The sequence below is a fragment of the Mobula birostris genome, chromosome 4 (genome assembly GCF_030028105.1).
Source record: "Mobula birostris isolate sMobBir1 chromosome 4, sMobBir1.hap1, whole genome shotgun sequence".
Lineage (NCBI taxonomy): Eukaryota > Metazoa > Chordata > Chondrichthyes > Myliobatiformes > Myliobatidae > Mobula > Mobula birostris.
This window is the reverse complement of record NC_092373.1, coordinates 140,281,214-140,306,692: the sequence shown is the minus strand read 5'-3', so window position 1 is coordinate 140,306,692 and position 25,479 is coordinate 140,281,214. Positions and strand designations below refer to the sequence as shown.

The 25,479-nt window shown below is 37.9% G+C and overlaps 1 protein-coding gene across 1 annotated transcript in view; it reads right to left on the bottom strand.

Moving 5' to 3' along the window:
• Positions 1-25,479, bottom strand: part of fat4 (FAT atypical cadherin 4) — a 391,785-nt gene that overhangs the window by 51,704 nt on the left and 314,602 nt on the right. Inside the window, exons 9-11 of the mRNA XM_072256139.1 lie at positions 18,966-19,216; positions 12,876-17,234; positions 5,224-5,328 (exon numbers count right to left, since the gene is read on the bottom strand). Of these exons, the coding sequence (XP_072112240.1) occupies positions 5,224-5,328; positions 12,876-17,234; positions 18,966-19,216 (4,715 nt within the window). The remainder of the gene's footprint in view (positions 1-5,223; positions 5,329-12,875; positions 17,235-18,965; positions 19,217-25,479) is intronic.

Here is a 25,479-nt window from a genome sequence, read left to right as displayed (position 1 = left end):
AGTCTATTGCACACTCCAGAGCAGAATGTGGTGGTAATGCATCACTAGGCTGGATGCCAATCACCATAAAACAAGATGGAGAAGAAGAAGAAGATTGCAACTGCTTCTTTCATCAGACTGATACTTCAACTTGACCCTTGAGGTTCCTACTTTCCTGGAGTGAAGCAACAAGAGAAGCAGCATTCTGTTTTAGAAACTGTGAAAAGCCCATAAAGTTGTGCATAGGACTTAGGCATTAGACATACAGTTGCCTACCACATATCATCAATTCCATGCACCCTTGCTGATGCATAATATTTTCTAGGTCTCCAAGTTTCTTTGTGTGTGGTGAAGCAACTAGGTATTTATTCTTTCACCAGATCCATGCTAGACTTATTTATATTGTACAAGATGGATTGTAGCAAATGAGAACTGACAGTAATTTATTGAACACTTTGCCCCAAAAAACAGGGGCATATTAGTGCTCATCTCACTCTGAGTACCCCTCTTGAAAAATAAACACTTGGAATGAATAATGATCATCTTTAACTGACCTGATCTTTATTCTATTGATTTGTAAAAAAAAGCAATTAGCACTGATATGTTTAAAAAGTTTGTAGATGTATCTGTGAATATTGTGAACAAAACTGTAGACTTTGACAGCATATATTTACAATCTCACCAGAAATTTCAAATAGAAGAAATTCTCTTACAGGATTATGATGAGCACATTTGACAGCCAGAAAACTATTTGGCTCCTTAAACCTCATTCAGTTATCGCTGGTGCATCAGTTTTAATAATCTTGCAAGTCTTAAGGAGTTGAATTAACAAACCCAGTATTTAAAATGATAAAATTGTTAAGCATTCTGGGTCAATGATATCTATGGATGTTATTTGGTTCCCACCCACATTAATGTGCTCTTGTCAGTCCTTTCATCATGTTATCAATTTATGCAGCTAGAACAAAAACAGTTAAATGTCAGTGTTGAAAGAAAAGAAACAATAACTACTCAAAGTTTTTAAATGTTTAAACCTTAATAGATATTTATTTTGGTTGTTTCCCAATGAATGGCCTTGTTTTTTTAAATATTGAGTCCCATAGGCTTCTTTTAGGGCGAAAAGAAATGACACAGATTGTGTTGCAATGAAACACTGCACTGCACTCTTGCATATTGCATTGACAAGACAAAAATGTTCCTCAAGCATTGTGCAGCTTTGTACCTTAGTATTGCTTTGGATAGGTTTAGAGGAGGCTGGGTCATGTCCCACTCTCCCATTATGTAGAAACTGCAATATAATATGACACTACAATACACTGGCTGCCAAAAAGTTCCAAACTATCTTGAACAATTATGGATATTATTTCATAAAGGTTTTGCTTGCATACTGTGGTAGTGAAAGGGCAGAACACAGCTGTTCAGCTGTCCATTTCACTAACACTGCTGTTTTTAATTATCTTCTTCATGAGGTGACTGCAATCACAACAACAAACTCAAAATCTGTGGTTATGATTCAATTTGGCACTTACCAACTAAAGTAAGAACAGCTGAGGGCCTCTTAGTCATCCACCAAAGTGCCTGCAGTCTTTCAGTGGCATTAAACTCACTCGGTCAGAAAAAGTTTAGAGCATGAAACAAAACAAAGTTCATGCAAGAAGATTTGAGAGAAACTTGTAGGAGCCAGAATCCAAAAGTGAATCTTGAAACTCACACAGTCTAAACTGAGCCTTTGAAAGAATGCAACTAAGAAAACTTTACCTAACTCTGCAAACCCCTATTCTCCCAATCCCAAAGAAGGGTCAGTTTTTTGAAACCCATGACTGTCAATTAATGAATAAATTTTCGCCCTGTCAGATTCATTCCTCGGCTCCCTGAAGATCTTTTTGTGATATCAGTTTCCTTTCCACCCTCACCTCTTTAGTCTTTTCACCCTTTAGTGGGCGGTACTATCAAAAACCTTTTCAGGGTCAACTCCTCCTTCCATTCCACTTTAATATCCTAACCCTACGGTTGCTCTTGACCTCTAACTCCACCCCCTATAATACTTTCTGTCTCTAATTTGTTTCAGTTCTCATTTCCCTTCTTTTTCTCATTCACCATATTTCTCATCATCATGCAATAACCTTGTCTCACCATGTCCCCTTTCTCATTCATAAACGCAAGAGTTTCTGCAGATACTGAAAATCCAGAGTGACACATACAAAATGCTGGAGGAACTCAGCAGGACAGGTAGCATCTATGGAAAGGAAGTGGGGAAGAAACCAGTACAGTATAAGAAATTCATAGCTTTCAATGACAAATGATGAGCACAGCTCCTGGAATAGTGGCAATGTTCCTAGATTTACCTTGAAGCTAGTAGGATAAAAACACAAAACATCTTATTGTTTTTTCATAATTTGTATAATGTAGCAGTTTTATATGCAGTTGGATTAAATGCTAACCAAGTCTTTTTCACTCATCCACAGCTACAGAATTAAATCCTTCAAGACAATAACTAGTACTAATCTGTTCATCTCCAAAAGCAAACTTTTACATGAGAGTGAAATTTTAGTGAGAAATTGACTGAAGTTATGTGCAGTTATGTGCCATTCAAGTGCTCTGTATTACACTGAATTCTTAAGAGCTTCACTCATCACTGTGAATGAGGTCAAAATGCTGGTCTTTGAAGTGAAAGGGCAGAAATTTAAAATGTTAATTGCTATTTTTATGCTTTTTCTTTCAGTCCTCAAGGAACATCAGCCGAACAGAATGCAGAACTCTCCAGGGTTATTGTCAGTAAATTCCCAAACTGAGTTCAATCATATCTGTTTAACACAAGGACAATGCAGAATCTGTTGGCATAAACCATCTACTTTATACTCCAGATTCAATTTGATGACTTGCTATATTGGCAAATTCACAATTATATCAAAAGCTAATGCATACAAAACCTTGGGAAGTACAAATATGTTAGAATAATAATTGTGATTTATCTTAAATAACATTTACAAAATGAAGTAATAGCTCTCAACATTTAATATGCAGCAATGTCCAATGTGGTTTAAATCACCTTAAATTTGTGCTGGTCGCCTGCCATACTGGCACTGATTTCAACCCTTAATACTTCATTTTAATACATGATGGCAATAGTTTCTGTACAAGTTAGTATGTTCTCTTCAGAAACAAAATCCTTAAGAGCACTTTTGCAGATGTTGCAGTGTCTACAAAAAAAAGCACAAGCGCTTCCAAATGTAATTTACATCGGAAGAGTGAATACCCACAGTGATGAACTACAATGACTTATGGTGGGCTTAGAACGTTCAATATTAATGCAAGGAGTTGGACTGATGAAGAAAGACATCGGTGATGAAATTCACTATCATCTTCAATGCACCATTAATGCCTGTGGTCAGCTGAGCAAAGGGTATCTGAGTTCCGTGATCTCAGACCTAATCTAAAACACATAGTTGATTGGGCAGCATTGATCCCTGTCCACCTGGATCCGTTGAGTCCTGAGCTACTTACAGCAGAAAAAAATGCCACCAGGAAAAAGACACTGGAAAATATCACCAACATTGTCTGTGTTAAATCCTCCAAATTCACTTAAAGGATGAGTGGGCCAATACCAGTGACCTCTCCCAAGTTAATTTCTCCTGCATTAAGACCCTAATTAAACTCATTCAGTTAGACTTAGTGAGCCACAGCGTTCGCATGCCCAAAGGCAGTCTTCGAAAACATGCATTCTAATCATGCACTGTCTTCAGAATAGATTATTAGGAAGACAACTGAATAGTTTAACTCGGGCCTTCAAGAACATGAACATTTGAAATTAACACATCGTGAGTACACAGTGGGATTGTGCAAGTGTCAGAACCAATCTGACCCACCTGCAGAAGAGTCTATTTGCCTTATTAACCACCACTAAATGAGCAAAGAAGGCAGTTATGCTTGAATTTAAGAAGAAAACTGGACACTACATATATTCTATTATGGGAAATCCACCAGTATTGGCGAAATAATTCCCTTTTTTTAATGAGATCTTCAGAACTAAATAATAGCATGGTAGTTTCCTGTACTATATTGACTTGCCCATTAGCATTATACCCAGCTCTTTAGACTGTGCACGATAGATCACTAAGCTGACATTGTACTTATTTCTCTCAGTAAACTATACTTCTTTCTTTCTCTGTGAGCAGACATACACATTTTATGGTATTCACTGTGGCTATCCATAAGTCAATTGCGCTTTGTTATTTATGGTCTGAGTCCACTTTTACTGTTTCGAGTTTATATTCCAGCCTTCAGTTTGATAACTTGCTATTACAGACAAGCTCACAAGTATCATAAAGGGATACTAATGTAACTTAGCCTTGACTGGAATGGACAGAAGGAGGAGAAAAGGGTACTTCAGTTGAAAAAGTAACATGAATAAAGGAGAAAATTTAAGAATTTAAAGGAATGAGGCATTCCCTTTCTGCTGAAATAATTTTAAAACAGTTTACACATGAGAGAGGATAGACATCTTCACTATGTCATCTGTAATTAACTTTCTCTCTGGTTACTGTCCAGATATGACTTCAGTTTGACTGCAAATTAATGAAAATGTAAAAAATAATCAGACATTAATAATGTTAATTGGTTTTATAAATCTCAATATATCCAGCATAACTTTAAGGTCAATGTAATTTTAATAACTATATCATGTTACAGGAAAAAACAAACAAGAAAACAAGAAAAGAAAGGAAACAGAAATTAATTTCACTCATCCCACCAATTCACATCAGGACAAGTGGAAGTCCTTTGCAGCCACTGAAGTACTTTTGAAATGTGTTATTATTGTAGAATCTGGTAAGTCATCATGACACTAGTTCAACTGATGTAGTGCACACTACAAACTAAACATTATTACATTGTTATGAATGACACATAGCTAGTAATCACAGTGAAAGTAAAGTTGTAAAGCAGTTCAGGCACAAACTCTGAAATATGTACAAGTCAGCCTGAATTGCTGGTTGAAATGAAACAAATGTCAAAGTAGCATATCAAAGTAACTTAATTAAAATTCTAATCATGCAATATATTTATTATAAATATCATTTTCACAGCCTAAGGAAAGTAAAAAATGAATAAGTAATTTCTTACTATCTTTTTATGATCTTGTTCAAGTAATGTAAACTTGCACACCTTCAGAAATCTATAAATATACATAGACAGTGCACTGGCGTATATGCATATGCAGGTGCATATTATATTGTTATTTCTTACCAAATGGGCAGTGGCAGTAATAACCATCAGCTTGATTCTGGCAGGTTGCTCCATTGAAACAGGGATTGCACTCACAATAGTTAATAGTCGAATCACATGTTCTGCCTACAACAAGTAAAAGGAATGGTATGATGAATATTATCCAGTATTAATTATAATGATAAGATAGCATTAAGATGCCATCTGGGAATTGTGGCTTTCCAATGCATTGAAAATTAGTGCAACAGTACAATCTTGAAGAGGTAATTTACCAGGGAGGTTTTAGAACATTCTAGGGAGTCTGTACTCCCTCACTTCAGTAAGATTCAAGCTGCACAATGCAAACTGGATAAATGCGACAAAAAATTAAATTGTTATATTTTAGAGTAATGTACAGTACGTAGTGCATTTTCTGAAAAATCCTTAATCTAATGTTTATTTCAGAAATCCAGCTCCTTAATACAATAACATTTATATATCCACATGGAATTGGAATAAAAATAAAGGCTAAAACCAATTTGAAGAAATAAATGCTGGTCTGTATGTTGTTGTTCTGCATGTTATTGAATGTGTATTGATACTGAATTTCACACAGTTTGTCAGCCATGTTGCGGAGTTGCCAAGTCAGTTCTCTGGTGCTGCTATTCCCTCAGGACGTTTGATGCACCACAAAAAGCATCCTATTCAGATGCATCATGGGTTGGTATGGCAATGGCTCTGCCTCTGCAATGCCTCAGAAAATCACGGAAACCAGTATCCCCTTCATGGACTTTCTATACTTCTTGCTGGCAAAGTAAAGCAGCTAGCATAATCAACCCATCACCGACATCCTCTCTTCTCCACTCTCCCATCGAGCAGAAGGTACAAAAGCCTGAAAGCTTGTACCACCAGGCTCAAGGACAGTTTCTATCCCACTGCTATAAGACTATTGAATAGATCCATTACAATATGATGACCTCTTGTCCTCAATCTACCTTGCTAAGACCCTAACCCTCATTGCCTACCTGCAGTGCACTTTCTCTGTAACTGTAACATTTTATTTGTACTCTGTTATTGTTTTAATTTGTACTGCCTCAATGCACTGTTGTAATGAATTGATCGATATGAGTGGTAAGGAAGATGAGTTTTCATTGTACCTCAGTTCATGTAATAATAATAAACTAATTTACCAATTTAGTTGAAGGGAAAGCCATGATTCATTTTGTTTGCCTTGGCCAGAAATCACGTGCTTTTTTGCTACTGCCATCTGGTAGGAGGCACGGAAGCCTGAGGTCCACACCATCATGTTCAGGAAAAGGACTCCATTCACCACTACTCTGAACTGGTTCTATGACCTGCAGACTCACTTGCAAAGCCTCTTTACAACTCTCGTTCTAGTGTTTATATCTGTACAGTTTGCCTTTTGCACATTGGTTGTTTGTCAGTCTTTCTTTAGGTAAAGTTTTTCATAAAACTCTCTTCTATTTCTTTTTTCTTGTAAATGCCTGCAAGAAGATGAATTTCAAGGTATAGATGGTAACATATATATACTTCGATAATTTTACTTTGAACTTTTTTTAAAAGATTGAAGATTAGCTTTATTTGTCACCTGTACATCGGAACATACAGTGAAATGCATCACTTGGATCAAATCTGCAACAACTGTGCTCAGCAGCCCACCATGACATCATACTTCCAGTTCCAACAAAGCATGCCCACAACTCACTAACCTAATTGTATGTTTTGGAATGTGGGAGGAAACCAAGCAGCCGTGGGGTGTACATACAAATTCCTTTCAGACAGCGACAGGAATTGAACTCTGATCTTTAGCTGGCACAATAAAGCATCATACTTACTGCAAGACTACCGTGCTGCGGTACATAGCACAATCTGTTCCGTACTGTACTTTCAGATATAGTCAATCATGCTTGCATACCTTTCAACTATATACTGGTAAATACTTCATCCTACTTTTTAAAGTTAACTTTTTAAATTTGCCCATATCCCTTTAAACCCCTCCTATCATGGACTTATCCAAATATCTTTCAGATGTTGTTACTGAACCTACCTCAACCACTTTCTCTGGTAGTCCTTGTGATATAATGTACTGCTCTCTGCATGAAGAAGTTGCCCCTCAAGTCCCTTTTAAATCTTTCAACTCTCACCTTGTGTTGGGCATGTGGCCAAGTGTTTAAGGTGTTCGTCTAGTGGTTTGAAGGTCGCTAGTTCAAGCCTCAGCTGTTGCAGCGTGTTTGTGTCCTTGAGCAAGGCACTTAATCACACATTGCTCTAGTGTCTGTGCGAGGAGTGGCGCCCCACACAGACTTCCAATTTGCACCTTGTAAGGCATGAAAATGCCCGATGCGGCCCTCTCATGGTCTGAGTCAATGTTCCCCCTCCCCGCCAAACTTATGTCCTCAGCTTTTAGTTCTCCTTCCATGAAAAAAAAGATTATGTACACTCACCAGATGTGTATCCCTCATGACTTTATAAATTTCTATAAGGTCTTCCCTCATTCTCCCATGTTGCAAAGAACACAGTCCAAGCCTGCCTAATCTCTCCTTATAACTCCGGCCCCAAACCTTGGCAATATTCTTGTAATTCTTTTATTGCACTCTTTCTAACTTAATGATGGCTAATAAAAGCCATTTGCAATTCCTTGGCCCACTTACCTAGCTAATCAAGATCCCCTACAATTTTTGCTAACTACTTCACTGTCAGCCTACCACTTAGTTTAGTAACCATCCCTTGCACATTCACATTGGTAATATAATAATAAACAAGAAAGGTTTCAACTCCAGTCTCTGGGGCACAGTAGTAGTCACAGACTTCCAGTCTGAAAAACTACCTTAACCAGTCATTTTCTGCTTCCTATTAGTTATCCAAATCCAATTGGCTATCTCTCTTTGGATTCCATGCAATCTAACCTTCCAGACTAGCCTGCCATGCGGGGGATTGTCAAAGTCCTTGCTCAAATCACTTTCGACAACCTCATCTATCCTCTTGATTAAGTCTTTGAAAAGCCCATTTCCACTTAAATAAATCATAAAACTAATCTGGAGCTTTCTGAAACAGAATGGTCACTGAGAATAAGTGGGGTTGGGGTTCTGTCATGAGGAAGATAATACAACAACTACTAAAAGACTCAGTAAATATAATGGGGATCTGCTGATTTTTACATGGGATGGGAGAAGGTGGCACCCATGAACAACACCAGTGAGATGGCAATCAATAACTGGAAGTCAGATTTTCAACCTTTTACACAGATAAAGTTTCAAAGGTTTAATTGAAGACAAATGAAGACAACATACATTTAGATTAGAATCTGTAAAAAAATCCCTTTCCTCTGTATTTCAAATAATTCTTAGCTTTATTTTACTAAATTTAATAATTTACTTTAAATCTAAATATTAAGAAACAGACTTCTCATAAAAAATAAAGCTTGAATATGAAGAATTTATTATACCTAAACCATAATGTCAGAGATGTACTGTTGCCTGCTTAGCTTCCGTGAGACTGCCCTACAAGATATTTTAAGTGGGTGATGACAATGGTGTGATGCTTTCCACATGATCAGAAAGGGCAAGACAAATAACTGTTTCTCCTTAATCAATCAGTAATATGAAATGGACAATGCAAAGTCTCAACCAGAAGGATTAAGGTGGAATCAGGCACAGAAAATGAATATAAAGACTAGATTAACAGAGAAAAAAAGAGAGGAATTATTACACTTTTTACAGGGAGATGTACAGAGAAGCACAGTGATTGTATATCTATAAATCACCAAAAGCTGAGGGACAGTTAGACAAGATATTAAAAATGCATATAGAATACTTTCATCTATTAGAGAAAGCATAGATAATAAGAACATGGCCATCATTCTAGAAAGATACAAAAGACTAATTAAGTTACAAAGCAATGCAAACAATGCTGGCCACTGTGTTACAGAATGAATGTGACAGCGGTAGAGAGATTACAGAGGAGAATTACGAGAATGTTACAAGTTTAATTTGTAATTATCAAGCATGCTCAGGGAGCTCATGAAAACCTAAATATTTCAATGGTGAGTCAAATAGCAAGACAATGATTTTACAAAGCTAACGGCAATGGACAAAAAGTTTCAGAATTTTGCATTTGTGTATTGCTGTGTGATTTGTGTTTAAGCACTGTAAACTACTAGTCTTGATATTTCATTGACAATAAATTCTAAGACAGTATCTCCCTTGCTATTGTTTAGTTATTCAAATATGTATTTGAGTTCTTGATTTCAATATTTTAATGTAATAAAGCATATGGAACATAAAAGAAACAGTTCAAGGAAAGGACAGATGAAAAAATAAAACAGCTATCATATTTTAGAAAAATCTATTTATTCCAAAGCAATTATACCTTTAGTAGAAGAGTGGGCAAAACATCATCACTAACAAACTGAACTCCAGAGCCTAAGTGTTTAAAGCTTAAAATGATATAGTACTGAACTAAACTCTTTTGACTATTCTTGGCCCAAGAATGTAAAATGAGGCACAATGCAGCTGGCAAAATATAATCCATCATAATAAGAGGTACATTTGTGAGTTAAAGGATGAAGGGATTTTGGTTTCTATTCACTGCTGAAGGTAATATGGTACAAACATGTCAGTTAGCTTTTCCAACTTCTTCCATGCCAATCATGTCATTCCAAAGGATTGCACTTTTCTGACCTTGGCACTGAAGTTGCCCAGGAGGTTTAGTTTTTCTTCCTCTTGGAAATGGTCTTGGCTTTATTCAGTCTTCCTTGGCTGCATCGTTCATAGCTTCCGAGGTTGGTATGTATGAACAGATGAACACAAAATGCTGACTGTGCATTAGAGTGTTCACTTGTCCTAAGGACAACAGAGTCATAGAGGTATGATTAACCATCCCAGTTGGCAAAATCCGCTCCATGCAGAGGGTGGTCTTTTGGATTGCCCATCCACAAAGTGAACCCACTTCTTTATGCTTTAAACTAACCATTCCTGCCTATCATATCACACATACAACGTAATGTCAATGCCAAAGCATGCAAGTCAATTGAGAGGGACTGAGGAATACCTTTGTTATTTTGGGTGCCTGGAATTGTCCACAGATATTCACAATGCTTGATATGTACATTACCGTGATACAGTATTAGGGCACCACAACTACTTTCATATTCTACAGTCTCATTTTCTAAAGTTAAAATACATTGAAGTAGGATTTTTTTGAACTAATCTACAAAATGTTGTGCATTATGTCAAATCAAAGTAAAAATTCCAAAACTTGTCAACAATTTACTAAAAATTAAAAAACAAAATTGTAGGGCTGAAAAGGTATTCATCCCCTTTGCAATTACTACACTAACTTTCCTCAAGTGCAATATTTTATACAGTATTACCTTACCAATTCACCCAATTGGATGTAGAAAGTTGGACAGTGAGCTATTTTCAATGAATTCATAAGAATAAATATCCTCTCTCTCTGAGGTCCAACATATGGTAATTTTAAAAAGACCAAACTAAAATGAAGACAAAAGAGCACTTAAAAGAAGTCAGGGAAATGATAACAGAGAAACACAAATCTGAGGAGGGGTACAAAACCATCTCAAAGGCTCTAAACATACCTCAGAGCTCAGAGTCGTTCATTGTGAAAAAGTGGAAAAAATATGAAACCACTGCCTCAATCAGGCCATCCCTCTAAACTTGCAAGAGAAGAATGGCACTTGTAAGAGAGGTTACTGTGACACCAATAGTCACTCTGACTGAGCTACATAAGTAATTGGTGGCAAATGGAGATGAAGTTCACGGTTCCATAATCTCTAAGGCCTTGCACAAAGGAAAGGCATTTAAGGAAGAATGGCAAGGGAAGAAGCCCTGGCTAAAAATTAAAGCATATCCTTGCCTGTAAAGATTTGCAAACTGGCACTTGGAGGAAGATACTGTAAAGATGTGGAAGAAGATCTTGTGGTCAGATGAGACTAAAGTGAGGTTTTCTGGTCTCAACACTAAATGGTACGTGTGGCATAAATCTAATACTGCCATTTAATCAGGTAACTCCATTCCTAGTGTGAAGTGTGGTGAAGGTAGCATCATGCTATGGGGATATTTTTCAGCAGCAGCTGATATTTTTCAGCATCAGGATTGATGGGAAGATGAATGCTGCTAAATACAGAGAGATCCTGGATAAAAACCTGCTAGCCTCTGCCAGAAAGCTTAAAATGGGAAGGAAATTTGCCTTTCAGTAGGACAATGACTTAAAGCACACTGCCAGAGCAATCATGAAGTAGCTTCAAGTTAAGAACTTTGACGTTCTTGAGTGGCCCAGTCAGAGTTCTGACCTTAACCCGATCAAATATCTCTGGCAAGCCCTCAAGATTGCTGTCCACTGCCACTCCCCAACACCTGGCACTGCTTGAGCAATTTTGTAAGGAGGAATGGGCAAATCTTGCTCCATCACATTGTGCAAAGCTAATAGAGACCATATCCAAAAAGACTACTGGCTTTAATAGCTGAAAGAGGTGGTTCAACTTAATATTGAACAAAGGGGTATGAATACTTTTGAACTGTTGACATTTCAGTTTTTTAAAATTTCTAGTTTTTCATGCTTTACAATTTTCCCTGTTTTTGGGGGGGGGGGGGGATCCATGTCCAAAGAAGCATAAGATTCACAAATAAAAAATGTCAGTTAAATTGATCCAAAACCCTGGATCTAATACTCATTTATGTTAAAAGGTTGGGGGGCTGAATACTTTTACAATGCACTTTATCCCACCAACATAATCAGACGTAGAGATGGTCTTAAGCTTCGATGAACTATTTGAAAAATCAATTACATACTATAGACATTATTATATAATGTTAAGAGGAAATTAATTACACTAATTAAGTCAAAATGTTTGTTTATTTTTATATCAGCCTGACAAATTTATGTGCTATACAAACTTGATTTATTAGACGTATCTCACTTGTGTAAAACTTGCCTTATTTAAGATTATTCTACTGTTTCCATTTTACACGCCATATCCTGACTCTGAAATGTATATGCAAGCAACCAATTGGAAAATTATATTAAATATTATCCAGGAATTGTCTTCAAATTTCTGAGGGAAAAATGGAATAAAAGGCCATTTTAAGGATAACATTCACAATTAACACTATTTTGCATCCAGCAAGTAAAAGGGAAGTGAGAGCTACCTTACGTGTCAGCTTTTTCCTTCCTTCCTGCTCATGAAAAGTGCAACACATTTGCAACATTGGATGAGAACTTTTTCTACCAATGATTGTGGGCATATCATCAGCCGATTGCACAATTTGGGTTTGTATTGTATAGTGCTTTATATTGGTTAGTGAACATACCAAACAAGTTTACTTCATTCTTTATTCATTTCTCCCCTCTTTAGGCCTCCTGAACTATTGGCAGCCTTCTGGAGAGAGAATGGACCATAGACCTGTCACTGGTTTTCTGGAGTTGTTCCTCAGAGACCTCCCACAGGGTAACTAATATCAGCAGTCTCTATAATTTACTTTAATCACCAAGGAAGAAACATTCCCTTGATGGTTTGCTACAGATAAATTAACCATGTGAAATCTATGTGCTTTGTCAGGCATTTATCATCATATATAGAGGCCAAAACATTACTCTCAAATATTTTAGACTTGAATCAACAACAAGAATAAGAATAAAATTCCCATGATGTATACCTGTATATCCAGCTTTACAAGCACAGCTGAAACCTCCTGGAAAGTTATGGCAACTTCCGCCACTCTTGCAGGGATTTGATTGACATTCATTGACATCCCGCTCACAAGCTGTTCCCATAAATCCTTCAGGACAGGTGCATGAAAATCTACCAAGAAGATTGTGGCAGGTTCCATCGTTATGGCAAGGGGATGGGAGGCACTCATCTATGTCAGTTTCGCAGACCTCTCCAGAGTATCCTGGCAGGCATCGACAGATGAATGGTTGTAAAACCATGTTAGCCACAATAACCACTGGGATACTTTCCTCACTTTGGACTGTTGGACTAACGGCAAGCCTTTTCACGCAACTTCCACCATTCTGACATGGATCATTCATGCAAGGGTCATGATCCACTGAGTCTATTCGTACTCCACTCTGCCTGTATAAAATTTCTTTGATGCTTTCAAAGAAAGTGGCAACTCCACTTGCACTTATATACTGATTACTGAATCGTTTCACAGCTGCCATTATGAAGGTTTTGTTATCCTGCTCGTACATGCCATAGATCTGTACGGCAGTCCCCATCCCAGTCAGCTGGGAGTTAGCAATGCGCAGGAAGTGCAGATAGTGGTTGGTGAGAAAATCTTTCACAGTGGCAATATTCAGGCGAAGAAGAACACTGTTGTCTATGGTCAGGTTATTGAATCCCATGAAAAATACGTGGACATTGTTGTTTACAGCACCGTGCAATCCATCACTGCTACGGACAATCAGGTCAAAGGTTCCATCTGCTGACCTTGGCTGGCAATTCAGATTGCAAGTGCCTGCTGGAATACTGAACAGAGTTGTAGCTCCAGTCGTCAAAGTACACCGGAAATCATCCAATACATCCGGATCCTGGGGTTTGACACTGGCCAAAATCCCACCAGGAAATAGGTTTCCAAAATAGTGGACGAACACCTCCACAGTCCTGGGCTGAGACGGATTGTCATTCTGATCACGAACTGTGACGTGCACTGTTCCTGTGGAGGACATCTGAGGAGTACCAGAGTCACGGGTGACCACTGACAAATAGAAATCACTGATCTGCTCTCTATCAATTTCTCTAGTTGTGGTAAGAACCCCTTTTGAACTAAGGCTGAAGTAGTTTGTAGCAGAGCTTGTGCTAAGCAAATGGTAGGTGAAAGGACCTTGGTTTGGTGGGAGGTCTGGATCTGTGGCATTAAGTGTCACAACTACAGCCCCTGCGCGTTGGTTTTCTACAACTTCTCCACTTGTGGATATTAAGGTAGGCCCATTATCATTTATATCCTCCAGCTTGATGACCAAGTAGGCACTACCTGTGGCTGAAGGCATTCCTGAGTCAACAGCCAACACGGAGAGGTTGTATACAGGAATGGACTCACGATCCAGCTCAGCTGCCACTGAAATCTGGCCAGTCTGTGAGTTAATGGAAAAGGCTCCTTTTTCATTTCCAGTCCCAATGTGATAAGTGAATCTGCTCCAGCTGGGAACAGAGTCAGAGTCAAAAGCACTGACAAAAATAACATGAGCTCCAGCTGCAGCCTCCTCACTAATCTGCACAGAGTACTCCTCAGAAGTGAAAACAGGAGGATCATTGGCATCTAGCACAGTGATATTCACCAAGACTTCATCAATATCAAATCCACGGATGCTTCCTGTATTCTTAGCCAGGACTTTTAAAGATATTTTTTCTTCCTTTTCTCGATCTAGTTGACCTGACACATAAATTTGGCCAGTCTTTTCATCAATCATGAATCCCTTCTTTCTGCTTTTACCAAAGAGCATATATTTGACTTCTCCATCATCTCCAAGGTCACGATCACTTGCGAATACCTCCCCGACAGCAGTACCTTCTGTAGCAGCCTCTGAAATCTCAAAGGTATACTGCCTGGAGACAAAGCGTGGGACATACTCATTCACACCACTAAGCTGCAAATAAACATTGGCGAAGCTGAAGCGATCCTCATCTGGAATATTAAACGCTTTCACATACAGTTGATAACTCTGCTTAGCTTCAAAATCCAAAAAACCTCGGGTCCTGATGACTCCAGTATTTGGATCAATGGCAAAGAGATCGCTGTCGGTTGTTTCAATTGCATAGGCAATCACAGCATTTCCTCCAGAATCTGCATCTGTAGCATTTAATTGAACAACTATTGTACCGCTTGGAGCATTCTCTGATATAACTGGAAAATACTCACTCGGACTGAAGAGTGGCACATTATCATTAGAATCAGTGACGTGGACAGTAATACTGAGGAAGCCAGTTCTTTTCACCCAACCGCCATCTTCAGCGCTAATGGTCAGTTCATGGACTTGCTGGGTCTCATAATCCAAATGTCTGGCTAGAGATAAAGCACCAGTTGAATTAACAATAGAGAACAATTTTGCCTCATTTCCTTTAGAAATGTTGTATCTGATTAACCCATTCATATCTGCATCTTTATCTCTAGCCGAAACTGTTCTGATGACTGTCCCCACAGTAAGGCTCTCAGGAACTGTGATACTGATATGACTCTGGGAGAATTGGGGTGTATGGTTATTCTCCTCAGTTACTAAAATGCGGACTGTACTCGTACTGGATAGTGGTGGATTACCTTTATCCTTTGCTGTGATTATAATTATGAACACTTTATGTACATAGGTTCTCAGAGAGGATGCAACAGAGATCCACCCATTATTCTTATCCAGTGCAAATTGATTTGAACCATTTCCACCAGAAATGTGATATTCTATTTCTGAATTCATGTGGTAATCTTTGTCATCTATTGCAGTGACCTTAATTAGTGTTGTACCAACTTTGACATTTTTCGTAACAGGAGTGAAGTATTTCTCTGATTCAAACTGTGGCGGATTATCATTACTGTCCACAATATTGATAATGACTGTGGTTTCACTCACCAAGGGAATCCTACCTCGGTCTGAAGCCATCACAATGAAACTGTGCCTATTGATATTTAAGTTGTTTGAACTTGTGGAATTGTGATACTTTACATATTGTTTGGTGCAAATCTCTCCTGTGCTGGAATTGATTCGGAAGAATTCTGACTGTGTTTTAATGAAATAGAATACCTGACCATTAAGGCCACTATCCGGATCAGTAGCTACCACTTGAGTAACTCTGGAGTCAATCTCTGTGAGCTCTGGGAAATCAATTAAGTATGATGGATAAGCAAAACGTGGGGCATTATCATTTACATCTGTCACAAAAATAGTAATATCAGTATTCACTGTCCACCCAGAATCATGGGCATATACTTTGACAGTGTAGTGATCCGTATCTTCCCGATTCAAAGGTCTTCTGACTGTAATATCTCCAGTCTTTGGATTGATGGAGAAAGGAAGATTCACATCTGTTATTGAGTACCGACTAACAGCATTAATTCCAGTGTCTTCATCTGACGTGGTAACACGGGTCACTGTGTAGCCAATAGCTGCATTTTCAGGTACCTGAGCACTGAATATCTGTGAGAATCTTGGGGCATTGTCATTTTCATCCAAGACATTAATAATGACATGACACAATGAGCTCCTTGAAGATTTTCCTTTGTCAGTTGCTTGTACTATTAATGTATACTGAGCAATCCTTTCTCTGTCCAATTGTTCGGCATTTCTGATCTGTCCTGTTTGTCTGTTGATGTTGAAATTATTGCCTTTGTTGCCATCTACTATGGTATATTCTATTTGACCATTAGGTCCACTGTCTATGTCTTCAGCTACAATGGTGATTATTTGGCTTGAGAAGGAATTCTCCATTACATTAGCTGTGAAAGGATCCTGCTTAAAAACTGGTGCATTGTCATTGACGTCTTTTACAGTAATATCCAATTTCTTATAGGAAGAAAACGGAGGAAACCCCATATCTCTGGCTTCAATCCATAGCACATAGTGTTGAATGACTTCAAAGTCTAAAGCCTTCATAAGAACAAGATTTCCTGTCTGTTGATCAATATGGAAGACAGTACCAAAGTTACCGCTGGCAATGTAGTAGGATAATGGCCCCCTTACGTCTTGCCTTGTGGAAGATGCTGAAACTGTTGTAATAAAGGTATTTACCTTCTGGTCTTCAGGAAATACAAAGAATTCTTGCCCTGGTTTGAATTGTGGAAAATCAGCCTCATTTCCAAATCTGACTGTCACAGTGGTAGAATCTGACATGGGATGTATTCCACTGTCTTTAACGTTAACAGTAACAGTAATGTCAGTGCCTCCCAGTAACCTCTGAGCAGCCATGATAGCACCACGATGTGAATCAATTTGGAATTTTCCCGCATTTTTTCCTGTTAAGGAATACTGGAGTTTGGCATTGGGGCCTTTGTCAGCATCAGAAACAGTAACAGCAAACACAAATGATCCTGTGGAATGGAAGAAGAGGAATATATTAGTTCATATTTATTTGCACACTATTCAAATTGTGTGCCTTAAAATTAGATCATAGATAAAATTAGATCATACATATATATCTCCATAGTCACCCTCTTTCTGATGGCACGCCATCCCAATTACTGTCCATCTTAAGTCTTTGTTTTCAGTTTTATTCAGCTCATGGAGTTGAATTCTATTACTTTTGTAACACACCTGAGAAAAATATTCCAGCTCAAAAGGAAAATTTCAAAGAAAGTCAATTTTTGCACGACCTGGACTGCCAACTGGCTCATAAATACAATTGATGTTCACAGTTCTGATGTTCATAAATACTTTTGATAAATACGTAAAACTTTTAGAACAATGCTCATTATACAACTGATGGAAACAATAAAAAAATTCAGATCTTGAAAAGAAAATATAGCTTTACAACATCAGGATGTAAAGAATAAATTCGTCCCAGTGATTTACTCTTGAGCACTACAATAAACAGGGAGATCAGCAATAATACAATCTGAACGACTCTCTTTGCTGTAAAAAGCCAACATGCTTCCAGTTAATAGTATGGTGCTTGAAATCAATTGTTAAATGAGGCATGTAAAACTCACAAGTTAGTACATCCAGACTGTCAAAAGAAATGCAAATAATAAATCATGTAACTCCATTTTTAAAACAAGAATTTTGGTGATTATTTAAAATACTTTGCTCCATAGCTTCTGCTCTTGAGCACTAGACAATTTTATTCATGTGAAGTATAATAAGGCAGAGATCCAACACAATGAAGTCTTTACAAAAGAGCATTGTTTTCATGTGCATCAGTTTAATGCTTGCCAGTGTATGGGAATTAAATATACAAAACTAGGTGTCTCCAGTGAAAATCAAGTATCTGTTCTGATGCAGCCAATCCATGTTCCAGAGGCAGATGAAATCTGCCAACCCATATTATAAACATATTTAGAAAAATACTTCATGGAAATGCTGATGGCCATTGCTTCCTTGACTATTCAATGGATCATTATAGTTCTTTTTCTGGTTCTGAATGTAAAGGAATGCCTATTATGCAGCACAATGGATAATTAAGAGTTATAAATAAGAAATAATTTGAAGCTTTGAAGTTGTTGATATTAAAAATAATTGTCGTGATTTTTAAGCTATCCAAGCTTGCAAACTAAATTACAGACTGATTTCCTTCACCACCATCCATTTTCATATAATCTAGTTTTAAACATGTCCTGCTTGGTGGCGCAATAACTTCAGCACCGGACTCCGGAGCAAAGGTTCCCGAGTTCGAATCCAAGTCGGGTTGAGCGTCGAGCTAGCAACTCGGCCTCGTAAAAACAAGATTTTTGTACTTTCACTAATTTTTATTCCTCCAGTTATCATGTAAAAATAATTCCAATGGATAACACATTGGTGACAGTAATTTGTTCAACCAGCATGGATTGTACTGCAATATAATAATAATATCAATATTATTATAATAATATATTATTATAACAATAATACAACACTGATTTGTTTTGATCTCATTATTATATTTAACTTCGAAGTTTTTTGACATATTGGAGCCATGTTTGTTGGAGAAGCTCTAGTCTTATGCACTACTCTTAGGCAGTGAACCATCCACAATACTGCAAGAATGCATAAGTAAATTGCCAGATCTTAGACATTAGGTTTCCAAGCACTGTACTGCAGATTATGTTTATGATAAAGATGCTTACCTTCACTTGTGGGTGCTGGAATGTGGGTAACGTAAGGGAAATGGTGAAACCTGGGAGGATTGTCATTGATGTCAGAAACTGTTAGAAGAACAGTGGCTGAACTGGATCTGGTCTGGGGTACACCTCCATCAGTAGCCACCACAATAAGATTGTATGCTTCTTTACTCTCTCTGTTCAGGAGAGCACTTGTGATAATTTGTCCAGTGGATGGATTAATGGAAAACTTGGAGTTACCTCCAACAAGGCTGTAGCTATTAGTGGAAAGAAAAGAAACCCAGTCAGAACATATGGATTAAATAAAATTCAGCAATCTAAGTAAATAAATCATGACAAAAAAAAGAATATTGTTTTACACACTGCTTTTAAGAACATCTTCTATTGGTTTAAATACCACTTTTAGCTGCTGTCAATAGAAAACATAACTCCAAAAGTTCATATTTAGATTATTTGATATGTGGTAGCTTCTTTTTACGTGCTGTAATGTTATTATGTTTTTTTTATAATTTCTTTTTGTCTCTGTTCTTTGGAATACCCAAACAAAAGTAAAACAATGCTTCACAAATGCAGGTACCTCCTTGCATCTCAAACTGTCCTTCATCTAAAAGCTTAGATGTTATGTATCAGCAACACCATTGCATTCACAAATAATAATCTTCCAGCAGGGAAGATTGGATCAGGAATAAGATTTCTAACCTTGGTTAGCTCATGCCAAACCATTTATTATTCTGGCTGCACTAATTCAACAGAGACTACAAAACAATGGGGGAATCTCTCTGTATCTTACAGCTCTGGACTGCATTTCCTCATTGATTCATTCACTGGACTGCTCCTGGAATGTTGGATCTACTCTGTTCTTTGGAACTCAAAACAATTCCAATAATCATCTACCACTGCTATATGTTAAACACAGATGTGTATTTAGTTTGGCTAAATATAAAGGATAACAGTCACAAACTACATGCACATTTTCAGCAGATGAGCTATTTTGTACTCATCTCATTGAAAGATTAGTCTAATCTACACTCACTCCAGCCACTATCCACCATTCCACACAGAGCTTAATAATGTATGTCTCCAGATGTTAAATAACAAAAAGCACTGATTCCAAAGCTATGACTCAGAGCCAAGAGTGACTTTAATCGACCATGAAAACTCTGCACATCATTTCCTAAGAAAGCATACTGGTTTGAGTACTGATTTAAAGCAAATAACTATGTAAGCATCTGAAAACAGTATGGTTAACTTGGTATCAAAGTTAAACACAGGCAATTAATTACACACACTTTGATTAAGGAAGCAAGGTGTGCATTTCAGGTAACTCTAAATTATAAATACAACCAATGTTGAACAAATGTTTTGCTGAAATCAATTTTGAAAGAAGTTTCTCAAAGAGCCTCCAGCAAATTCATACTGGAAAGCAGAATGTAATTTTTTATGTTTTACAATCCCTGACATAGCATTTAGCTACAAGTTATTTCTTCTCTTTTATATGGTTCTGTCTTTAATCATAAGTTAAGCCAATTGCTACTTAGGCTGAGACATAAATAAGTTTAAATCCATCCAAATACTGTTTCAATTTTTCATCAAATAAAAACTTTTTCCTTACGTTAGAATCTTCCTGCAAATTGCTAAGACTGTACAATTTCTTAAGAGAGAAATAAAGATTTGCTCTGTTTCGGCACTATTCATAAGACCTGGATGCTTCAAAGCATTGCATTGCAAATGTAGTCATTGTGATAAGGTAGGAAATATGGCAACCAATCAATCAAAGTTAATTTATTATCAAAGAATGCTTGTTTGGACTGCAATTTGTTTGTTTGCAGGCAGCCTCAAAGCAAGAAACCTGAAGAACCCAATTCAAAAAAACAGAAGGCCCATAAACAATTGGCGGAGAAAGAGGGGGGAAATCCATCATGCAAACGACAGCATTCCGAACCAGACTGAACCCTTAGATCTGCTCCCCGGAGCAGCCAGAATGGTAAGCCCAAGCCTTGATCTCAGTTTATCATATTAGCAGGGCAATAACGCCACGAAACTCGCTGAGTTGACAGCCACAGGGGAGAGGAATGACATCGGGGGAGAGTGTGTGAAATCAGCCTGACCCTCGTCTCCGCACTTGGGCTTTCCAGTCTACCTGGACCGGTGTTTAAACTATCCAAGCACCGAGTAGTGCCTCGCTTTAGGATCCAGGTCATGGTACAGTGACACATGCAGGCTGCACAGCCTGAGGCCTGCTGCAAATAAGAGCTCTGGAGGCTCCTGCAAATAAGAATGTGATAATGATCAAGGTAATTTTAGTGACATTGCTTTAGGGATAAATATAGAACAAGACAAAGGAAATAAATCACACGCTCTTCATCAAAGTATTGCCTTAGCATTCTTTATCTCTAACTGTGATGGCAGGTAGAACCTCAGTTTAACACCTTGCCCCTGGACACCGATCTTCTGATAGTGGAAGAGTCCTTCAATACTGCACTAGAATGTCAATCTAGATTTTGTACCTTAAGTGCATAACTCACCAACTTGGAGTCAAGTGTGCTAATACTGGATTACCCTTAGAATGCTTGCAGTTTCAAACTAACCAGCAGTCCTGCAGAAGTTACCTTTCTGCTGACAATGTTCAGGCAACAACCAGGCAGATGGTCCTGAATGCACAGCAAGTTGCCAGTGGCATTTTCAAGTCTGCTGCTGCTGACAGAGAAATACTGTTGCAGTACAAGAGCTCAATGGACACTTAAAATGGCAGAAGGGTCCCAGAAAAAGGACTATTCACTGTGTTCGAATTTACCATTATATTTCTCCATTTTGTTTTCAGGAAGATTACAGAAGAGAATTCCAGCCCATATCTTCAAACTTTTAATAATCCACTTGAGATCTGACTTCTACTCCTTTTCTTAACCACAACTAAAAGCTCTTGTACAATTCCAAAAAACACCACTGTAGTAGTTTTCTGGATATAATTCACCATCCATCCAGCTCACCCTGAATATAATTAATAATATTAGTAATGAAAACAGAAACTGATGGAATTGCATGCTAAGTTTGTATCTGATAAAAATGACTATTTAAGAGCTGGTTATTCCAGAACTTTATGTTACAGTCCAAATTTTTAATAACTGCAGATTTTTTTCCTATCCACATAATCTGACAAGCATCTTTTCAGAAGTTATTGTTCCAGTTTCAATTGCGAAGACTTAAATATTAAGCAGATTGCAAGTTATTGAGTTGATAGGGTCTCATGTGAAATATTAATGAATAACAATGCATAAATTATTTTTCTATAGACAAACTTTCATGATGACTCAAGTTCAGGCCTAAACAAAATATTGCAATAGGACCTGGTGGACGTTATTCGCAATTTAAGGATGGCAAATTGGCACATTGCTGCAGCTTATCTTCATCTTGCTAGTCCATTGGTGGAGAAAAATCCTGTGCAGAGGTCCATTGAAAATATAGAAGGAAGGTCCTGATTTATTTATATTATTTGTATTACTGGGCTCATGAAAAATAAAATTTAAAACATTCCTTGGGTCCATTTTGAATGCGCTCCTTTCTTCAGCAATCAACTGCCAGCTCACACAGTATCTGATCTGCAACATATTGACATCAATGGTCTGGGGTTGAGAGGTTGAACAGCTTTAAGTTCCTCGGCATAAACTTCACCGAGGATCTCACGTGGTCTGTACATACCGGCTGTGTGGTGAAAAAGGCACAACTATGCCCCTTTCACCTCAGATGGTTGAGGAAGTTTGGTATGGGCCTCCAAATCGTAAGAACTTTCTACAGGGGCACAATTACGGGCATCCTGACTGGCTGCATCACTGCCTGGCACGGGAACTGTACTTCCCTCAATTGCAGGAACCTGCAGACAGCCCAGCACATTTGTAGGTGTGAACTTCCCACTATTCAGGACATTTACAAAGACGTATGTAAAAAGGGCCCGAAGGATCACTGGGGACCTGAGTCACCCAAACCACAAACTGTTCCAGCTGCTACCAACTGGGAAATGGTACCACAGCATAAAAGCCAGGACCAACAGGCTCTGGGACAGCTTCTTCCACCAGGCAATCAGACTGATTAATTCATGCTGACACAACTGTATTTCTATGTTATATTGACTGTCCTGTTGTACATACTATTTATTATAAATTACTATAAATTGCACATTTAGATGGAGATGTAACTTAAAGATTTTTACTCCTCATGTATAGTAGGACGTAAGTAATAAAATCAATTCAATTCAATCAATACTTAAGGAGCAGCAACTATGTTTTGAGGAAAATCATCAACTTAAAACATACTCCAGTTCTCTGTTCATAGAGATTACACTAGTTGCTGAGCATTTTTGGTTTTATTGAAAGAATCAAATGCCTATTTAATTCAGGCACATGGGATAATTAATATACCAATCATGGGATCCACTATAATTCCAATAGGGCTTGTGCACAAAAGATCTACTCTGAAGGAATTATATCAAGATTATAACAGAAGTAGAAAAATATGAAATTAACTTCTGGCAAGTTTACTGATTAAAATTATGCAAATAATATGGATGTGTAACTTATGTGTTATGAATACATAACACATAGCACCAGGGTCCTGGAGGAAGGTTGTTTCGTTTTTACTGTGAACTGTACCAGCAGCTTATGGTCGAAATGACAATAAACTTGACTTGACTTAACTAACGTGAATACAGCTACAAATTTCTAAAGGCATTAAAATAGTCCAGTTGAGAGCAGAAGATCTGCATGAGAGTTGGCATATTACTGTGAAGTTTTTGTCACTTGCACATGTAAGTTATGAGAAGTTGTCTAGGACCTGGGTACAATTATCCCTTTATAAAAATAGAAATACTAACAGAAAAAGTTGGTATAATCCTGACTTTTATAAAGGAAATGGACTGAATAGAGCCATATATTTATTTATTTTCTAGGGGATTTGCTACCAAAGAAAAATCACCAATATTTCAAATTGAGAAAATACTGCCAATTGCCCAAATTCTGTGAATTTCCAACAGTTTCTGTGTTTTGTTTTAAATTTCGAGCATCTGCAACTTTTTGTTATATTGTCAGTTACTCATAAATTCACTGCTGCCTTTTTCCATAATTTTTCTGATGGATCTTTTGTGCATTAGAGACTACACAGATATGGAAGAGCTCTGCTATGTGCATTGGCCCAAAGGGATGCACTATGTGCTTGGAGGCCACTTTCATAAAATCTAATTGTTCATAAATTGCCTGTGGATGATGTAGGACACTCATGCTGTAGATCTTCTCAGCACTTCTGAGGTCTGCTTCCTCTGCTTGATCTGTTCACAATTCTTGGGGTCGGTTTTGGGACACAAATTCAGATAGGTTTTGCTTAAATTGCATACTTAGGCCAATGACAGTTTCCCTGGGACTCCTGAAAACTCCCCTGATCACTAACCTCCTCGCACCAGCAACTCCAAAGCCCTGTTCATCTCTGGATAACTTCACCTTGACCATTATGTATATAATGTCTGCCTGTCCCTATGCCTCCAACCATCAATCCACTGTTCAGTATCCCTCACATCTATCCCTGATTTGCAAGAGATATAGCGGGGAAATTTCCCAGTGGGCCGACAGGATGCTGCACTCTAATCTAACACAGCAAAGCAGTCAAAATGATGATCAGAATTCAGCATTTTCTCAGACTTACATGGGAGTACTAAACATTTTGAAAATTACATTGGATGACATTCTGAAAACAGAACTTTGAATTATACCAAAGCAGTTGCCATTAGCATCAAAATTCCATGAACAATAAATGTTAAAACTAAGCTTGATGCAATATCCCTGGCATCCAAGTGTGTTCAAGCATTTAATTGCTTCCTTCATAACCCACTATTTTAATAGTGCACAGAGAGGATGTTTAGAAAATCTTTCTGGTGTGAAAAGCTTAATGTAACTATATCTATATCTGTCTTTAAACAAGATTAGTGGCCTCCTTTTACAAGAGCCAATTCTCTACCAGTACATCTAGTTTACAGGTGTCCCCCGCTTTTCGAACATTCGCTTTACGAAACCTCGCTGTTACAAAAGACCTACATTAGTTACCTGTTTTCGCTAACAGAAGATGTTTTCACTGTTACGAGAAAAGGCAGCGCGTGATAAAAGGCAGCGCGCACCCCGAGCAGCCAAGGTCCTCCCCTGGAACTGCATTCTAGCCGGCACTGCTTAAACACGTGCTTGTGAACATCTGTGCTTTATGTCGATTTATTTTGAGCATCCGTTAGCAAGATGAGTTCTAAGGTATCGGAAAAGCCTAAAAGAGCTTGTAAGGGCGTTACACTTAGCATAAAACTAGACATAATTAAGCATTTCGATCGTGGTGAACGAAGTAAGGACAAAGTGAGTTTCACTTGTGGAAGCTGACGAAGATGATGTTGAAGAGGTTTTGGCATCCCATGACCAAGAACTGATAGATGAAGAGCTGATGCAATTGGAAGAGGAAAGGATAACAATCGAAACCGAATGCAGCAGCGAACAGACCG